The 15988-nt window shown below is 49.8% G+C and overlaps 1 protein-coding gene across 5 annotated transcripts in view; it reads right to left on the reverse strand.

The window, feature by feature from the left end:
* The window catches only part of USP2 (ubiquitin specific peptidase 2), a 280374-nt gene that overhangs the window by 76517 nt on the left and 187869 nt on the right, over positions 1-15988 (reverse strand). For all 5 annotated transcript variants that reach the window (XM_086956774.1, XM_086956771.1, XM_086956772.1 and 2 more), the window contains one exon: positions 6615-6665. In XM_086956774.1, the coding sequence (XP_086812900.1) occupies positions 6615-6665 (51 nt within the window). The remainder of the gene's footprint in view (positions 1-6614; positions 6666-15988) is intronic.

Raw genomic sequence — 15988 nt, forward strand, 5'->3', positions numbered from 1 at the left:
AGCACTCAGACAGGCAGCAAACCCTAATCCCTACGTCCAATAGAAGGCCTAACCCTAGCCCTAGTCCCACACCTAGTCCAGCAACCAATCACACAGGAAACCCTAATCCCTACTTCCAACAGGAAGCCTAACCCTAGCCTTAGTCCCAACCCTATATTAATTGAATCAGTGACCCAGAAACCAATCAGAACCCTCAAATAATCAACCAATGAGAACACTAACCCTAATCCAATAGAAACACCAGATACAACCACAGTTCACACATGTACCATCCAATAGCGGACTATATAAGTTCTCAGACAAGGTTTGCTGGCCAGGGAGTTGGAAGCTGCTCCTCTATTCAGAATCTCCTAGGAGACAGACAGGCTCAATCCACACTTTGGATTTCTGCAGGTAAGGGCCTAATAAACTGTGTCCTCTAACAATACTTTTTGAATACATCTTTACTACCTCTCCTATCTGAAAACGAGAGCACAATCCCTATAAAACACACCTTAAACAGCTCACAGCAGATTACTGCTGTCTCAGAGCACCCTATGTTGACTCTCTGATATAGAATATCTCTGTTGCTAGAGGGCAAAGGAGAGACTGGTTTTACTCACTTGCTAACACAAAATGGGAGCTGGGGGTGGATTGCTTAACATATAGGTCTGAGCACAGAGCAAGGGAGAAATAAGGAGGAAAAAACAGATAGTCACGGACAATGAGAGGGAAAACAACTACAGATTTTGGACTGCAAATCCCACAATTCAACAGGTTAAATGAAAACAGTCATGGCAAGTAAAAACCACAAGTTTAAACACAAAACAGGTGAGAAATTATGCAATCACGGGCAGGTTCAAATTAAAAATTTTAAACTGTAACAACTACAAAGACTGTTAAAAAAAGTGCAGCAGAGGAAAAACAAATTATGCAGAAGGTTGACTAAATTATGCAGTAAGACAAGGCAAATTATGTGGCTTAATGCAGCACATTGGGTGGTCGTTTTATTCAATTTTTTTTCCCATTTTAATATGTTAATACTGTATGTGCAAATGTTTCACTTCACGAGTACCAGCTTAACAACCAAATACAGCAAAAAGCAACTGAAAAGGTTACCACTCAAACACTGCAAAGAGCTTTATACTGAGTGGCAACACGTGTTGCAGTGTTTTTAATAACTTTTGATCAGTTTGAGCTAGAAACAATATTCTTTTTTATAATCTGCAGATTATGCAGCAGATGATAGATTGTGTGGCAAATGCGGCAAATCCACAATTGCGTGGAAAATGCTGCAACCAAAAAAGGCAAATTCCGGTGGCACTGATGGTGAGAGATTAAAAGAGTTGTGACTATATTGCTTTCTTCAGCGGCTTTGCATAGGAGTCTGGATGGGAGTCTGAAGGTGGGTTGTGGGTGCGGTTTTAAAGAACACACCAGAATGGTACTTTGCAGAAGGGTTTCTGATGGGTATTTGAAGAGGGGTTTTAGATTGGGGTTTTAGCAGGGCTGGTGGTGCTTTGAAAATGAGTTCTAAATGGGTTATAAAGAGTGTCCTAAATTATATTTTACAGATTGGTCTCCCCCCCTCTACCCCCGCAGCCGGTCTGCCTCAATTGACAGGGCCAGTTTGCATTCCCAATCCGGCCCTGCTAGTGTCTGTGTGGGGCTTTGTAAAGGATGCCTAGAATGTTCTTTGTCGAATGGGGACTGGGTATTATCTTTGTAGGTGGGATCTATGTGGTAATAGTTTCAAGTCCTAGCACAATTTGGAAAATAAAGAAGCTCAATGCCAACCCGTCAGTGGTAGTGGGTTGCAACGGTCATGTATCATTGGAGTCTGAGAGCAAGAGAGGGATGAGACATGGATGCCAAATTCCCATTGGGGTGCATTATGCTTTTAAAACTCCTGGCGATAGCCATTCAACAAAGCAGAGACATAGAAGAGATCATGACACCAGCATGGGAGCAGAAGGCCCTTCTTTATGCAGTTGATATTCTGGTCACTTTGTCTAATCCATGGAAATCCATACCTAACCATTTACAAAAAATCTCGGACTTCTCGAAATTCTCAGGGTGCAAAATAAACTGGGGGAAAGGGAAGCATTACTGCTTACCAACCATACAACAGTGGTATACAGATGAGAGTACACTTTCGAAGAGAAAACATCGAATTTGAGATATTTGGGGATCAATATAAACATGGGCCTGGATCACATAGTGTTCAACTATATAGATCCTTTAGCCTCAAAAATTAAATCTGACCTAACGAGGGCCTATCAGTGTAGGGGAGAGTTTAAGTTTTCAAAATAACCTGATGCCTCGTTTGAATAACATTTTTGCCAAACGACATATTTGAATATCAGCCCACATGAATTGTGAACTAATTAATCTACTGCGGACATCGTATCGGAAGGAAGGAATCCATGCCTGAAGGTGGGAAAACTATATGCAGCAATAGAAAGCCATGGCTTTTGTTTAGCCTCAATAAATTGTACTGTCTGCCATTTTAGCTGGTACCAATCCTCTACAAGATGCACAGAAACCAAGACACTCCGAGAAATCTGTAATGGGGGTAGCAGGTACCACTTTCCAATATACTCAAGTGACAGAAAGGGACTCCTGTCTACTAACCCAATATTACAAGCAATTACATATGCCTGGCACAGAGTGCATGCTGTATTAAAATATACCAATAGATTGCAGAAAGGCGCTCCTGAAAGGAATAATAGATGCATCAACATATGGGGAGGACGCATCTTGGTAGGGCTTCAGATCCAGAGGAATATCTATGTAAGATCAATTAATATTATAGGGCAGATTAACAACTTTTTCAGAATTCAGCATACCGCATGCCCTCTTCTGGGACTTCCAGCAGCTCCACCACTGCCTTCAGAAACAATTTGCTTCCTACCCATCGTTCTGCAGGATCTCACCATACTTAAATACTTCATCAACTGGGGCACGTTGAAAGAGGTGGTCTCAGCCGCGGCCCGTGCAAGTAAGAGCGGAGGTACCAGGTTTGGTGGGGGGAGGGGATTCGACAGACGACTGCGAGGGAAACTTAAATAAATAATTAATTTTCCCTCTTCGTCATCTGCTGAAATCCCCTCTCCCTCCCACCACCACCACCACCGCCCCACCGCTCTTACCTGCATGGGCCGTGGGTGGGTGGTCTACACAGAATTTTCAAGAATCACTTGTTCTTGGTTACATCATCAGACCAGTTGAAGGCCTGGTGGTCATGTTGTTAACAAAAGAACTGTACAAACAAGGAATGGGTAGAAACCACGGCAGATCGCGATAAACACATACATGAGACATGGCTGAACTACAAGATTTGCACAGATGGTACTGGTCCCCTAAGAGGCTTAGTGACAAAGGAGTTCTGCCAGGTGCCTCTTGCTGCAGTTGCAACCCCCTAACCGTGCTACAGTACACTTGTTATGTAAATGTTCAGCCCTCGCTTGTTATTTGTGGGAAGTCTGAGTGATTATTAGAGACGTGTTAGGAACCACTGGTAAAATAACGAATTTTGCATGACCATACTGATTACCCGAAGTCACCCATCAAAAGATCATGCAATTTTGCCAAGGTATTAGCAGTTGCGAAGATATGAATCCTTAGGTTACTGAAAGCCAACGGCAGCCCCAACTAAGGACATGGCTGCAATAGATGTATGGAACGGCGACATGGGAACATGTGATTTACTGCATAAATTATCAAATGGACAGATCTGTCAGAGTTTGGGATAAATGTATACTATTCCTAGCAACTAAGCCTGCCCACCCCTTCCCATCTCTGAGAGAGCGTTATTTATAACCGCCCCTGGGTGTACTAAGAAGGCTGAAGGCAGCCGCATCAAGGGTGGTATAGTTTTCAGGTTATTCCCCACAGGTGACAGGCCAACGAGGAGATGTAGACATCCCTCGTGGATCACTGTAGGGGGAACAATGGTAGATGTTTGATAGAGGGAAACACCTCCACACTGTGTAGATTGCTATCCTGAGATGTTAAGGTAATAGTTGAGGCAAAGAACGTATTCTTGGTTATCAACAAGACCGAGCCAGTCATGATATTTTATGAGCACCATGTTTCTATGTTTGTTAGAACAGATTCACTATGCTTCCTGTGAGAAATGGTGTATTGGGAAGGGTGGGAAAGGATTTAGACATAAGGAAACGTGGAACCAGACACAAAAGTACTAATTGTAAAAGACTTTCATGAAAACCAATGTGGATAGCGCTTTTGTATGGTTAAAATCAATACAGAGTCAAAAACAATCAAATTGGGATGACGCACGACTAGAGACAGGGATGTTTCGTAACTTTGTTTCGGCCTGGCGTGCCACTGCAGGGCATTTCTTGTTTCGCTGCGTTTCCTTTTTCACCAACTTTGGCTCTGCCTCTTGTGTGGAAAAAACATGTCTTGCAATATGTGATATCACTGCCTGTGCGTGATGCCACAGGAAGGAAGGGTGTTCCCCGCCTAAGTATCTCTGTAGAGGAGGAACCGAAAGGGCCCTCAACCAGGACTACAGCACCTGCAGTGAACAGAGTACAAGTTCCACCCCAGGCAGCAAAGGATAAGAAACCAGGGGGTGCAGCTCGGCAGAGGGAAAGGTGGACGTCCTCCAGCAGGGCCTTGTCTCTGCATTGGACCCTACAATGTGTGTAGCCTTCCACCAGTAGAGCACTGCCACTGTTTTGAGACCAGAGCAGTGTGAGCCAGCTGCACTGCCCTGGGCGTGCTCTAGAGCCCACAGAAGCGCCAGCGCCCTACGACCGAAGAAGTGAGAAGCTTCCCATGCAGTGTCCAGAGACTGCTACAGTACTCAAGCAGCGCAAATCTTGTTTTAACAGTGTCTTGTCAATGATATAAAATACATGGAGTGTGAGGTTCTCTCTTCAATGTGAGCTTCATCTGGCAGTGCCCTGGTAGTGCAAGCTTCCTCCAGCAGTTCCATGTCAGAACTGCAGCGTCATTAGCAGTGGGAGCTTCCTGCAGCAGTGCCATGTCAGACATGCACATTAGCGGTAACCTGCCACAGCTTCAGGGCACTTGTGGAAGTGTGAGCTTCCTCCAGCAGTGCCCTGTCACAGCTGCAGTGCCCTTGGTAGAGCTAGCTTCCTCCAGCAGTGCCCTGGCCAGTTGGCCTGGCAGAGCTGCAGTGCCCGTGGCAGTGAAAGCTTACTCGAGCAGTCCCCTGTCACAGCTGCATTGCCCTTGGCAGTGCGAGCTTCCTCCAGCAGTGCCCTGTCACAGCTGCAGTGCCCTTGGTAGAGCTAGCTTCCTCCAGCAGTGCCCTGGCCAGTTGGCCTGGCAGAGCTGCAGTGCCCGTGGCAGTGCAAGCTTACTCGAGCAGTCCCCTGTCACAGCTGCAGGGCCCTTGGCAGTGCGAGCTTCCTCCAGCAGTCTCCTGTCAAGAGCTGCAGTGTCATTGGCAGTGCGAGCTTCCTGCAGCAGCGCCATGCAAGACATGCACATTAGCAGTGACCTGCCAGAGCTTCAGGGCACTTGGCAGTGCGAGCTTCCTCAAGCAGTGCCCTGTCACAGCTGCAGTGCCCTTGGTAGAGCTAGCTTCCTCCAGCAGTGCCCTGGCCAGTTGGCCTGGCAGAGCTGCAGTGCCCGTGGCAGTGCAAGCTTCCTCCAGCAGCCCCCTGTCAAGATCTGCAGTGTCATTGGCAGTGTGAGCTTCCTGCAGCGGCGCCATGTCAGCCATGCACACTAGCAGTCACCTGTAAGAGCTGCAGCGCCCCTGGCAGTGGGAGTGTCCTCCAGCAGTGCACTGTCAGGTATGCAGCAGCCTTGACTGGGAAGCTTTCCTTCTACGCTATATGACCCTAGCAGTGTAAGCTTCCCCCAGCAGTGCACTGTCAGCACTTTGGGGTGCTAGCAGTGTGAGTTTTCCACAGCAGTGCACTGTCAGAGCTGCAGTGCCCTTGGCAGTGCGAGCTTCAACTAGGGTTACCAACTGGCAGGGTGCAAATTCAGGACGGTCAGTGTAAAAATTCAGGACAAAGGGTCAACATTAAGGACAAAACCAGCAGTGCACTGTCACAACTTCAGCTACCTTGAATGGGGTAGTTTCCAGGGGCGTAGCTTCAGTGGGGCGTTTGTGTTGTTACACTCCCCCTAGTAAATGTATTTTCCGGCAAATAGTTGGGTCCAGGTGCTTTCAGTTGGGTATGGTGAGGTGTCTTTCAGAATCCACCAGAAATTGTTCCGTACACACAGACGAAATCGCACACACAATGTCGCCCTCTCTGTTTTGGAAGTCCTCTCAGAGTATTGCTTATTTGACAACATATTGTGTTTTCTCTCTTAGTGCTCCTACCAATCCGCATTCCTTTCCCTTTCCACAGCCCTTAGGCCTCTCTTATGCACCCTGCTTGTCATACAATGTATTTACACATTATATGCTAGTTTGATTGTCGGAAAATCTGTAGCCCCCCCCCCTCCCCCCGACCCCCCCAATTACTGACCAAGCTACGCCCCTGGTAGTTTACCCCAGCGTTATACGACCCTAGCAGTGTGAGCTTTCCCCAACAGAGCCCTGTCACACACACACAACAGATCCACCACAATGTGTTTCTCATCTGACTTCTTTCCCTGCTACTGGGCCATGCACTCACCGTGTTTCCGAGGTTCCGGAGACCCACCAGCCCCTGCGCTGCTTTCGAATTCTGCAAGAGAAAAGATGAGAGAAAGGGAGTCAGTGCTGTGGTCCCAGAGTTGACAGGCCATGCCTCTTGCCCAACCGAAAGGCATTTTTTTCTTTTGAAAGAATATGTACTTATTGGCAAGAAATTCGAACAATTTCTCTTCAGCCCTGCCTGCTGTCAGCAATGTCTCTCCCTGAGGTGACTCTCTTCGTGCTCCAACAAACACTCCATGACCCATGAGTAGCGTGAAAGGCCAATTTATTAGGATATGGTTGCACATCTTCAACTTTATTAACAATTAACATCAACTTTGTAGCTAAGGCACAATCCCCGACTTCACCCGTCCACTCCCTCCTCACACCAACTTTCAATCCCCAAAGTCATATCTCGTCCCATCCTTCCCCGACAAGGAACTGCCCCCGACTTTTCCTCTGCGCTCCGCTCTTTTTCTACCCCCCCCCCTCCTCCCCTCCCCCCACCTCCCGGGTGTGGAAGAGCCTGCATGTGACTCTCCACCCCCAAGACTTCTGCCTGCTAGCCCTGTCCTAACTTTGGCAAATGAAAAGTTGTAGTAGTGAATGAAACAAGCACCCACTCCCTGACCAATTCAAAGAGTAGGATGGGTGGGCGGACAAACTTTTTTTATCGAAAACCCTACACGGTGATGCACAGGGTCCTGAAGAAGCAGTTCACATCTCTCTGGATGCTTATATATTGATTAAGTGACATGCCCCCCCCCCCCCCTCTTGAACTACCTATCTTCACCCATGTCCTGTTTGGGGCGCAAATTCACCTCTGGAAAGACTAGTCTGAGTCTTTCTTTTACCCGGAAGCCGTCATTCTCCTGCCAGGGCGTGCCACTGGGCGTTGACTTGGGGTGGAGGCGCCCTGTTTCCAAATATATTATGTCTTGAAAATCACCTGCTGCCATGTTTCCTGCCTCAAGCAATTTTTAGACATCAATAAAAATGTCGAGATAACACCAGTGATTAATGTTCTTCCTGGAAAACAGAGACAGAATTTTGTCTAGAAAAGTTTGTCTCCTCGTAAGGTAGCTCGGAGGGTTAATATGCCCGCTGCTAAAAACGTGAGCCATGCAGATCACAAAGTGCATATAATGTTAATAGGTCAATGGGTTACTGCTTTTGCAAGAGAGATCTTTATGTTACTTGCAGTATATCAGTTAAAATCCTGATATAGAACAATGAGCTATTAACTGCCATCAAAGAGCTGCATGCAAACGGCAAGGTGTATATTAGACCTACATGATTTTATACCCGGTTTACCATAACCTAATCTTGCAAAAAGGGCTCATTTGGGTAGAAAGTTATTATTATTATTATTTAAGTGAACCCCTGACAATTAGTGTTATGTTTTTTTTTTTTTTTTTTTTGGAAAACCTTTAGTTACAGATCAAAGTACACGGCTAATCAGCCTTACATCCCGGAGGCTAGGCAGCATTATAAAAAGAGGATAATCAGTGCACACAGTGCATATTATAGAATCGTACAAGGTTTAGTTTTATGTTATAAGTGATGAAAACATAAATTAAAATACCATAAAAGAGCACCAGACACAGTGCGAAAAAGGCAAGGCAAAAGTACCTAAGTGCGACAGTACCCAGCGCAGGAGAAGGCTGGGCCTTGAGCCCAAAGAGTACACGTATGAACAGTGCAAAATGGACGATATCGGGAGGGGAAGAATGCAGGATTTGCAATGTAATGGCAGTTAGGTTGGAAGTAAAGGCTAAGGGGAAAGTCGTACCTCCAATGGGGCAGTGTCGGGAGGGAGACAGATATCACCCCTGTATTCGTTCCAGGCCCCCAGATCCCAAGCCACTTCTTGGGTTTGCCCCGGGCCACATACACTGTTTTCTCACAAATCATGCACCAATCCATATTGGTCTTCCACAATTCCACAGAGGGAGGCGATGTGGCGCCCCATTTCTGAGCGATGTCACGCTTTGCCACCATGTTTCCCAAGGTGACCCATTGGGTTTGCGCATTATTGTAGTCCGTGGGGCCCCACACATTCAGTAAGCAGCGCCGTGCTTCAGCCGGCAAGTCGACACCAGTCACCTCACACATCACTGCGTTGACACGCCTCCAGTAGCAAGCGACCGCGTGGCACTCCCAGATAATGTGCATGAAGGTGGCCAGTTCACCACATCCACGCCTACAAAGACCGTCCATCGAATGGCCCATGTGGATCAACCGGGGGCCGGTCACATACACTCTATGCAAAATGTTCAGTTGGACCAAACGTAGTCTGGCTGGGATTGCCACTTCCCTGGGGGATGCAAAAACAACAGGTGATGGACCGAATGAGGATCAATGTCACACATTCAACCCAGTCAAAAGATCTGGGTCCTAATCCATCGTTTTTTTGCACTCCACACCACCCTGGGTTAGACAATGGCGATATGCAAATCAGCTCTGACCCTGTGCCCCATGGGAACAGTCCAGTCCGAACTACAAAAGCCATGTCCTTCCCAGAACGGAATCAAGCATCCGAGGACCGGACCGGTTTCGAGGTAACATCTCTCATCAGCCCGGCTAGCTTGACTCCAGTGGTGTGGAGTGCCTGGGACCCACGTCTGGGCATCCCCAGTACACTTATAGCGAGTTTGCAAAAACAACAGGTGATGGACCGAATGAGGATCAATGTCACACATTCAACCCAGTCAAAAGATCTGGGTCCTAATCCATCGTTTTTTTGCACTCCACACCACCCTGGGTTAGACAATGGCGATATGCAAATCAGCTCTGACCCTGTGCCCCATGGGAACAGTCCAGTCCGAACTACAAAAGCCATGTCCTTCCCAGAACGGAATCAAGCATCCGAGGACCGGACCGGTTTCGAGGTAACACCTCTCATCAGCCCGGCTAGCTTGACTCCAGTGGTGTGGAGTGCCTGGGACCCACGTCTGGGCATCCCCAGTACACTTATAGCGAGTTTGCAAAAACAACAGGTGATGGACCGAATGAGGATCAATGTCACACATTCAACCCAGTCAAAAGATCTGGGTCCTAATCCATCGTTTTTTTGCACTCCACACCACCCTGGGTTAGACAATGGCGATATGCAAATCAGCTCTGACCCTGTGCCCCATGGGAACAGTCCAGTCCGAACTACAAAAGCCATGTCCTTCCCAGAACGGAATCAAGCATCCGAGGACCGGACCGGTTTCGAGGTAACACCTCTCATCAGCCCGGCTAGCTTGACTCCAGTGGTGTGGAGTGCCTGGGACCCACGTCTGGGCATCTCCAGTACACTTATAGCGAGTTTGCAAAAACAACAGGTGATGGACCGAATGAGGATCAATGTCACACATTCAACCCAGTCAAAAGATCTGGGTCCTAATCCATCGTTTTTTTGCACTCCACACCACCCTGGGTTAGACAATGGCGATATGCAAATCAGCTCTGACCCTGTGCCCCATGGGAACAGTCCAGTCCGAACTACAAAAGCCATGTCCTTCCCAGAACGGAATCAAGCATCCGAGGACCGGACCGGTTTCGAGGTAACACCTCTCATCAGCCCGGCTAGCTTGACTCCATCACCTGTTTTGTTTGCACTTCCCTGGGGGATGACAACGCACACTGCCAATCCTCATCATCCAGTTCAACTCCATCACACACCCATTGGTCTCTCACACTCAGAAGGAGGTCCGTTCGGGCATTAATCAGTTTTTTATAGACCAACGAGATGGCACTGTCCGGCATATGACCATCCAGCACCCTATCTTCCAGCGGGGACGACTCAGGGACCTTCTCACCCACTGGCAGCACCGCCAGAAGGGCGTGCCGCAATTGGGCGTACCTAAAGAATTCCATCGCTCCCAGTTGAAACTCTGTTTGTAGAGCGGCGAAAGATTTTATCCCACCCTTGGCCATCATGTCGTCGACCTTGGAGATACCAATGAGGTCCCATCGGTCAAACCCCTTAGTATGCCACAATTTACCCAGTAGGTCAGAGTCGTAAAGTGGGGTGGCCAACGTGAGCCTCCCCTTCCATCCCTGTGCCTTTGTGACAGCCCTCCATATGTGCACCGCTGTCCTGGTAGGGCCCGTCATTCTTCCATCCAGAGATCTCAAGTACAACGCCCTGTAGTATTTCCCACCATCAAGGAGCCACCGGTCCATGGCGTACCCCAGACTATCGGCTGGACCATAGAAACCATGGTTGAGGGCGGCTAGTTGGGAGGCCCAATAATACCTCCGGATATCAGGCAAAGCGATACCTCCGTCATACCACGGGAGCGTGAGTTTGGTTATAGCAATACGCGGTCTGTCGTCCCAGAGAAGGGCCCGCTGTAAGCCCTCGACCTCTCTGAAGTACCCGGAGGGGACTGGGTCCTGGGTATTCTGGAGCGCATACAAAAATCTGGGCAGGGACATCATTTTGAACAACGCCGCACGTCCAAGCAGGGAAAGCGGTAGCTTACGCCACCCCTCTACGTCACGCCGAAGGCGTGCAAGAGGGGGAAGCAAGTTGTTCGCATAACGTGTCTGGGCATCGGTTGAAATATAGATGCCCAGGTATTTAAACCCCTGCCTCGCGATCTGTATGGTACAACCCCTGGGGAGCCGCGGAGTCTCACCACTCAAAGCGTATAAGTGTGACTTTGACCAGTTGATGACCAGGCCCGAATACCTACCAAAGATATGCAGCACGTCGCATACCACGATAAGGGATTACAGGGAGAGGTAAGGTAGAGCAAGATGTCGTCCGCATATAAAGACACGCGGTCCTCAAAGCCAGAAGACCACCGTATCCCGTTGATATCTGGGTGAACCCGTAACCAGGCAGCCAGAGGTTCCAGCGCCAACGCAAACAACAAAGGCGACAAGGGGCAACCCTGCCTGGTGCCCCTGCGAAGAGCAAAGGATGCAGACACCCGGCCATTGACCGTAACATTGGCAAGTGGACTAGCATACAGAAGTTTGACCCATCCTATAAATTCAGGGCCAAACCCGAACTTCGTCAGTACCGCCCACAGGTAGTTCCACTCAAGGGAGTCAAAGGCCATCGTGGCATCCAAAGACGCCAAAAGGGCCGGCTCCCGGAGCGTACGGATCCTCGCCATGACCGCATGGAGTCTCCTAAGGTTAAGGGCGGTGTTGCGGTGAGGAATAAAGCCCGATTGATCCGGGTGAACCAATTCGCTAATCACGCCCACCAGTCGATTGGCCAGTAATTTAGCCAGGATCTTAGGCTCGGCATTCAACAAAGAAATAGGGCGATACGATCGGCACAGGTCTCTGGGCTTTCCTTCCTTATGAATGACCACAATGGTGGCCAACCTCTGGTCCGGGGGGAGCGAGCCCATCTCTCGCGCCTCCAGGAACATGTCCCGTAGGGGCGGGGCGATGGTGTCAGCCTTTATTTTATAAAGCTCCACCGGGAGGCCGTTAGGGCCGGGTGCCTTGCCGGACCTCAGAGAGCGTATCGCTAGTGCGACCTCATCTGCAGTCATACCTCTATCCATGTCGTCGCGTTCAATGTCCGACAGACACGGAAGGTCCACCTCTCTCAAAAGGGCATCAGAGTCCGCCTCAGACATCTCAGAAACCGAGGCGTAAAACGGACTCGAAGTAATCGGCGAAAACCGTGACTATAGCGCTGGGATCGGTAACAGCCAAGCCGTCCTCCCCCAGCACCTCAGGGACCACCGGGGAGGCCATCTCCTTTTTGTCAAGCCACGCAATAAGCTTGCCTGCCTTGTCCCCAACATCGTATATCCTCCCTTGCTGTTCTCTGCCCATAGCCTTGGCAGCGTCAGTAACAATGGCCCGGTACTCAGACTGCTTAAGTGAGAGAGCGTGGAGCAGGGCAGGCGTCGGGGCAGTCTCCAATTGGGAGTCAAGTTCCTCGATCTCTGATTCCATCCGCACCACATCCTCGTCTCTACGTCTGCGCGCCTCGGCTATTAAGGAGAAGGCTTCGCCACTCAAGACAGTCTTGAAAGCCTCCCATAGGGATACAGCTGACGTAACTGAGCCCGCATTTTCAGAAAAGTAGAGCTCAATGGCTTTAGCCAGGAGTCCACGGGTCTTAGGGTTACGGAAGTACCACGGTTTAACCGGCGCCACCCTCTTAGCCACCACGATGTCAAAATCAAAAGACACCCAGACCGGAGAATGGTCCGAGATACCCCTGGCCATCAGACGGGCTTCGGAGACAGCCGACGCATGGGCCGCCAATGCCAGAACGCAATCAATCCTGGAGAGGCTACCATGCGCTCCGGAGTGAAAGGAGTACTGACGCTGGGTGGGATGAAGAAGCTTCCAGCAGTCAATAAGCCCCATAGTATCCAAGAAGACGGGAAGCCAGGACTGAGCACTCCGAAGATCTCTGGATGGATGTCTATCTTAGGTCCCAGAGCCAACCGCGTTGAAGTCACCACAAACTATAAGCAGACCTACGGGCAGACCCAAAATGTAGCCCCCAAGATCCTGAAACGTAGTCGTTTGCAAACCAGGGGGGACGTAAACAGAAACCAAGACTAGGGTACGCCCCTCCCACCTACCCGTGACGGCGACGTAGCATCCTCTCTCATCAATCACGCTGGATTCCATCTCAAACGGGAGTGACATGCGCACCATAATCCCCACCCCACGGGACCCCGAAGAGAACCCCGAGTGTGCCACCATCTTGAAACCTTTTCTATTAAGCGCGTGGCACGTATTTCCTATCAAATGAGTTTCTTGCAGCAGAATGACATCAGGCATGCATCTCTTAAACATTTGTAGTACCACACCTCTCTTAATACGATCCCCCAGCCCGTTAACATTCCAACTCAGAACATTTAACTTCTTACCCCCCATCGTCAATGTAGAGGCCCATACCAGCCCTGCAGGGCGGCGTCGCCACAACACAATTAGCAGCATAACAGTTACCTTGCCATGAAGTAGAAAAAGGAAAAAAGGAAACACAAAAAAAAAATGGCCCATCCACCCCCCACCCTGCACCCCTGCATTAGACTAAAGAGCCCCCCCAACTAGCAGTGTGCCTGTCGCCCCCAAAAACTACTCTACGAAAAGCCCCTAGAGGAGAAAGGAGTCTGTCCTATCCCCCCGTTACCCCCGTTCATACGCGAGGATAGTAACAAGAAATACAGTACTGTATAAACTACTGCCTGGGCAGTCTCATTGTCCGAACAAAGTCCAAAGGATCGTTCTATTCCTGAGGATCAGGGCCTCCAGCTGCCCCCTCCGACTGTTCCTCGGGTTCCTCCCGGCGCTGAGGCAAAGTATCCAGCCAGTCCCCGACGACTTCAGGCATGTCGAAGAATAATGCACGGCCATCATGTTCGATACGTAATTTCGCGGGAACCAGCATGGAGTACTTCATCCCCAACTCGCGTAATCTACGTTTCACGCCCGTGAAACTTTGCCTCCGCTTCTGCACCGCTTGGGTGAAGTCTGGGAAAAAGTTAATATCAGCATTTTGAAATTTCAGCGGTCCACCTCTCCTCGATGCCTGCAGGATAGCGTCCTGGTCCCTAAAGTTGAACACGCGGGCGATGATAGGACGTGGAAGGGCCCCCAGCTACGGACGGCCTCCGGGCAGTCTATGAGCTCTCTCAACCGAGAAAAACTTGCTGAGGCCCCCTGGGGCCAGGTGCTTCTGGACCAAGTTCTCGACAAAGAGGTCAGTGGCCTCCTCCTCGGCCCCCTCCGGAACACCACCAATTCGGACGTTCTGGCGCCTGGCACGTCCTTCAAAATCATCAAGCCTACGGGCAAACAGCGAGTTCGCAGCTTTCAGGTCACGGACCTCCGATTGCAGATCCGATACATCCGAGGTCAGGCTCGATTTTTTTATATCAAGTGACTTGACCCGATCATTGGTCTTGCCCAGATCGGCCCTGATCAAGTTGACCTCGATGGCCAGCGTGTCGACCTTATGCGTCAATACCTCATGTTGCTTGTGCGTCTCGGCTTTTATGCCCGCAATGGCACCCATGACGTCCCGGAGGGTTGGGGCCGAGTCATCCGGCGACACGTCTCGATGCATGTCCTTTGGCCTCGCAGCGGCCCCGGGTGAACCCTTTGGGTGGACATAACGTTCTATGTTGGTGGATTGAGAGAAAGTTGACTTTCTACTGGCCCGGGGCTTCCCTCTGTCGGGTTCACCCTTGCCAGCCATGATAGGCGAGGGGCCACCACGATCGGGAAAACCCCCAGGCCCTTGCCGGAGCACCAACACGACGAGCAGTAGCAACCGTGTGCACCGTTTGTGCAGCACCAACAAACTCCGGAACTCCGCAAGCTTCACTTCGAGACGGGACAGTCACTCTCTGTCCACTCCACCACCGTACGGCTGTGTCGCAGTCACCCATTCAGGCACGGGCGCTGATGACGTAGTCGTCCCCAAACTTCCATACGGTGTAACTCCACCTAGGGACCTCGGATTTTCAATCGGACAACGAGTCCCGTGTCAGCAGCAGTTCACCGACAGTTTCCCACTTCCGTGGGGCAGGATAGACGACAGGATTAATTCGGAGGATTGGAGGGTCTTTGGAGCTCCGAGCTCACGTGGCCATCTTGGTTGCCCGCCTAGTGTTATATTTTAAATTCTGAATGTGTGCTTTTCCAGACCAAGGACTCGTATGGATGACATGTGACTCCTACATCTTGTAATCCTCCGGCTTATGTATCATTTCTTATACACTGATTTACACGTGTGATTGTCTGTTAAATGTGTGTATGATGTAAAGTGCTCTGACGCCTCACACTGGTATGAGTAGCACTATAAAACTAAATGAATCTGAGAGACTGGTAATGGAGACTTGAGGGGGTAGTGTTAAAGGGTGGTAGTGAGGGAATCCATGGCAGAGGTGGTCATTGTAGGGCACCAACAAACATTGTCTCACAGGGCGCCACCAGTGCTGAAGCCAGCCCTGCTCCTCGCAGTACCTTCTTTCCCCTCATGCCTTTTGGTGCCAGCAGTATGTCTCACGTCATCCTAGAGCAGCCAGTAAGAGGGCCCAAGCACCCCCTCCCGCTGCCAGCAGTATCACCCAAATCCCCCTCCTGCCGCCAGCACTACCACCCAGACCACCCTCCAATACCCATGTCGTACTCTATTTAAGTCAGCAATAAAGCGGCATCGCCCTGCTAAAGTCATCAATGAACCTGAAGGGCCCTTCTGTACCCAGAAATACCTCAGCCTTCTGAATTCTGCAATACTATCCCCTCCAGGGGCGTAACCAGTGCTTAATTTGAGCCGGTGGAGCCCACCAGCACTTATCAGTCCCCAAGAGCAAGAGAGGAGAAAATCCACAAGTGGGAAAGAAGAAGGCGGGAAGACGAAAACCTGTAAACAGGGGAGGAAGT

The sequence above is a fragment of the Lissotriton vulgaris genome, chromosome 2_1 (assembly GCF_964263255.1).
Source record: "Lissotriton vulgaris chromosome 2_1, aLisVul1.2, whole genome shotgun sequence".
Taxonomy (NCBI): domain Eukaryota; kingdom Metazoa; phylum Chordata; class Amphibia; order Caudata; family Salamandridae; genus Lissotriton; species Lissotriton vulgaris.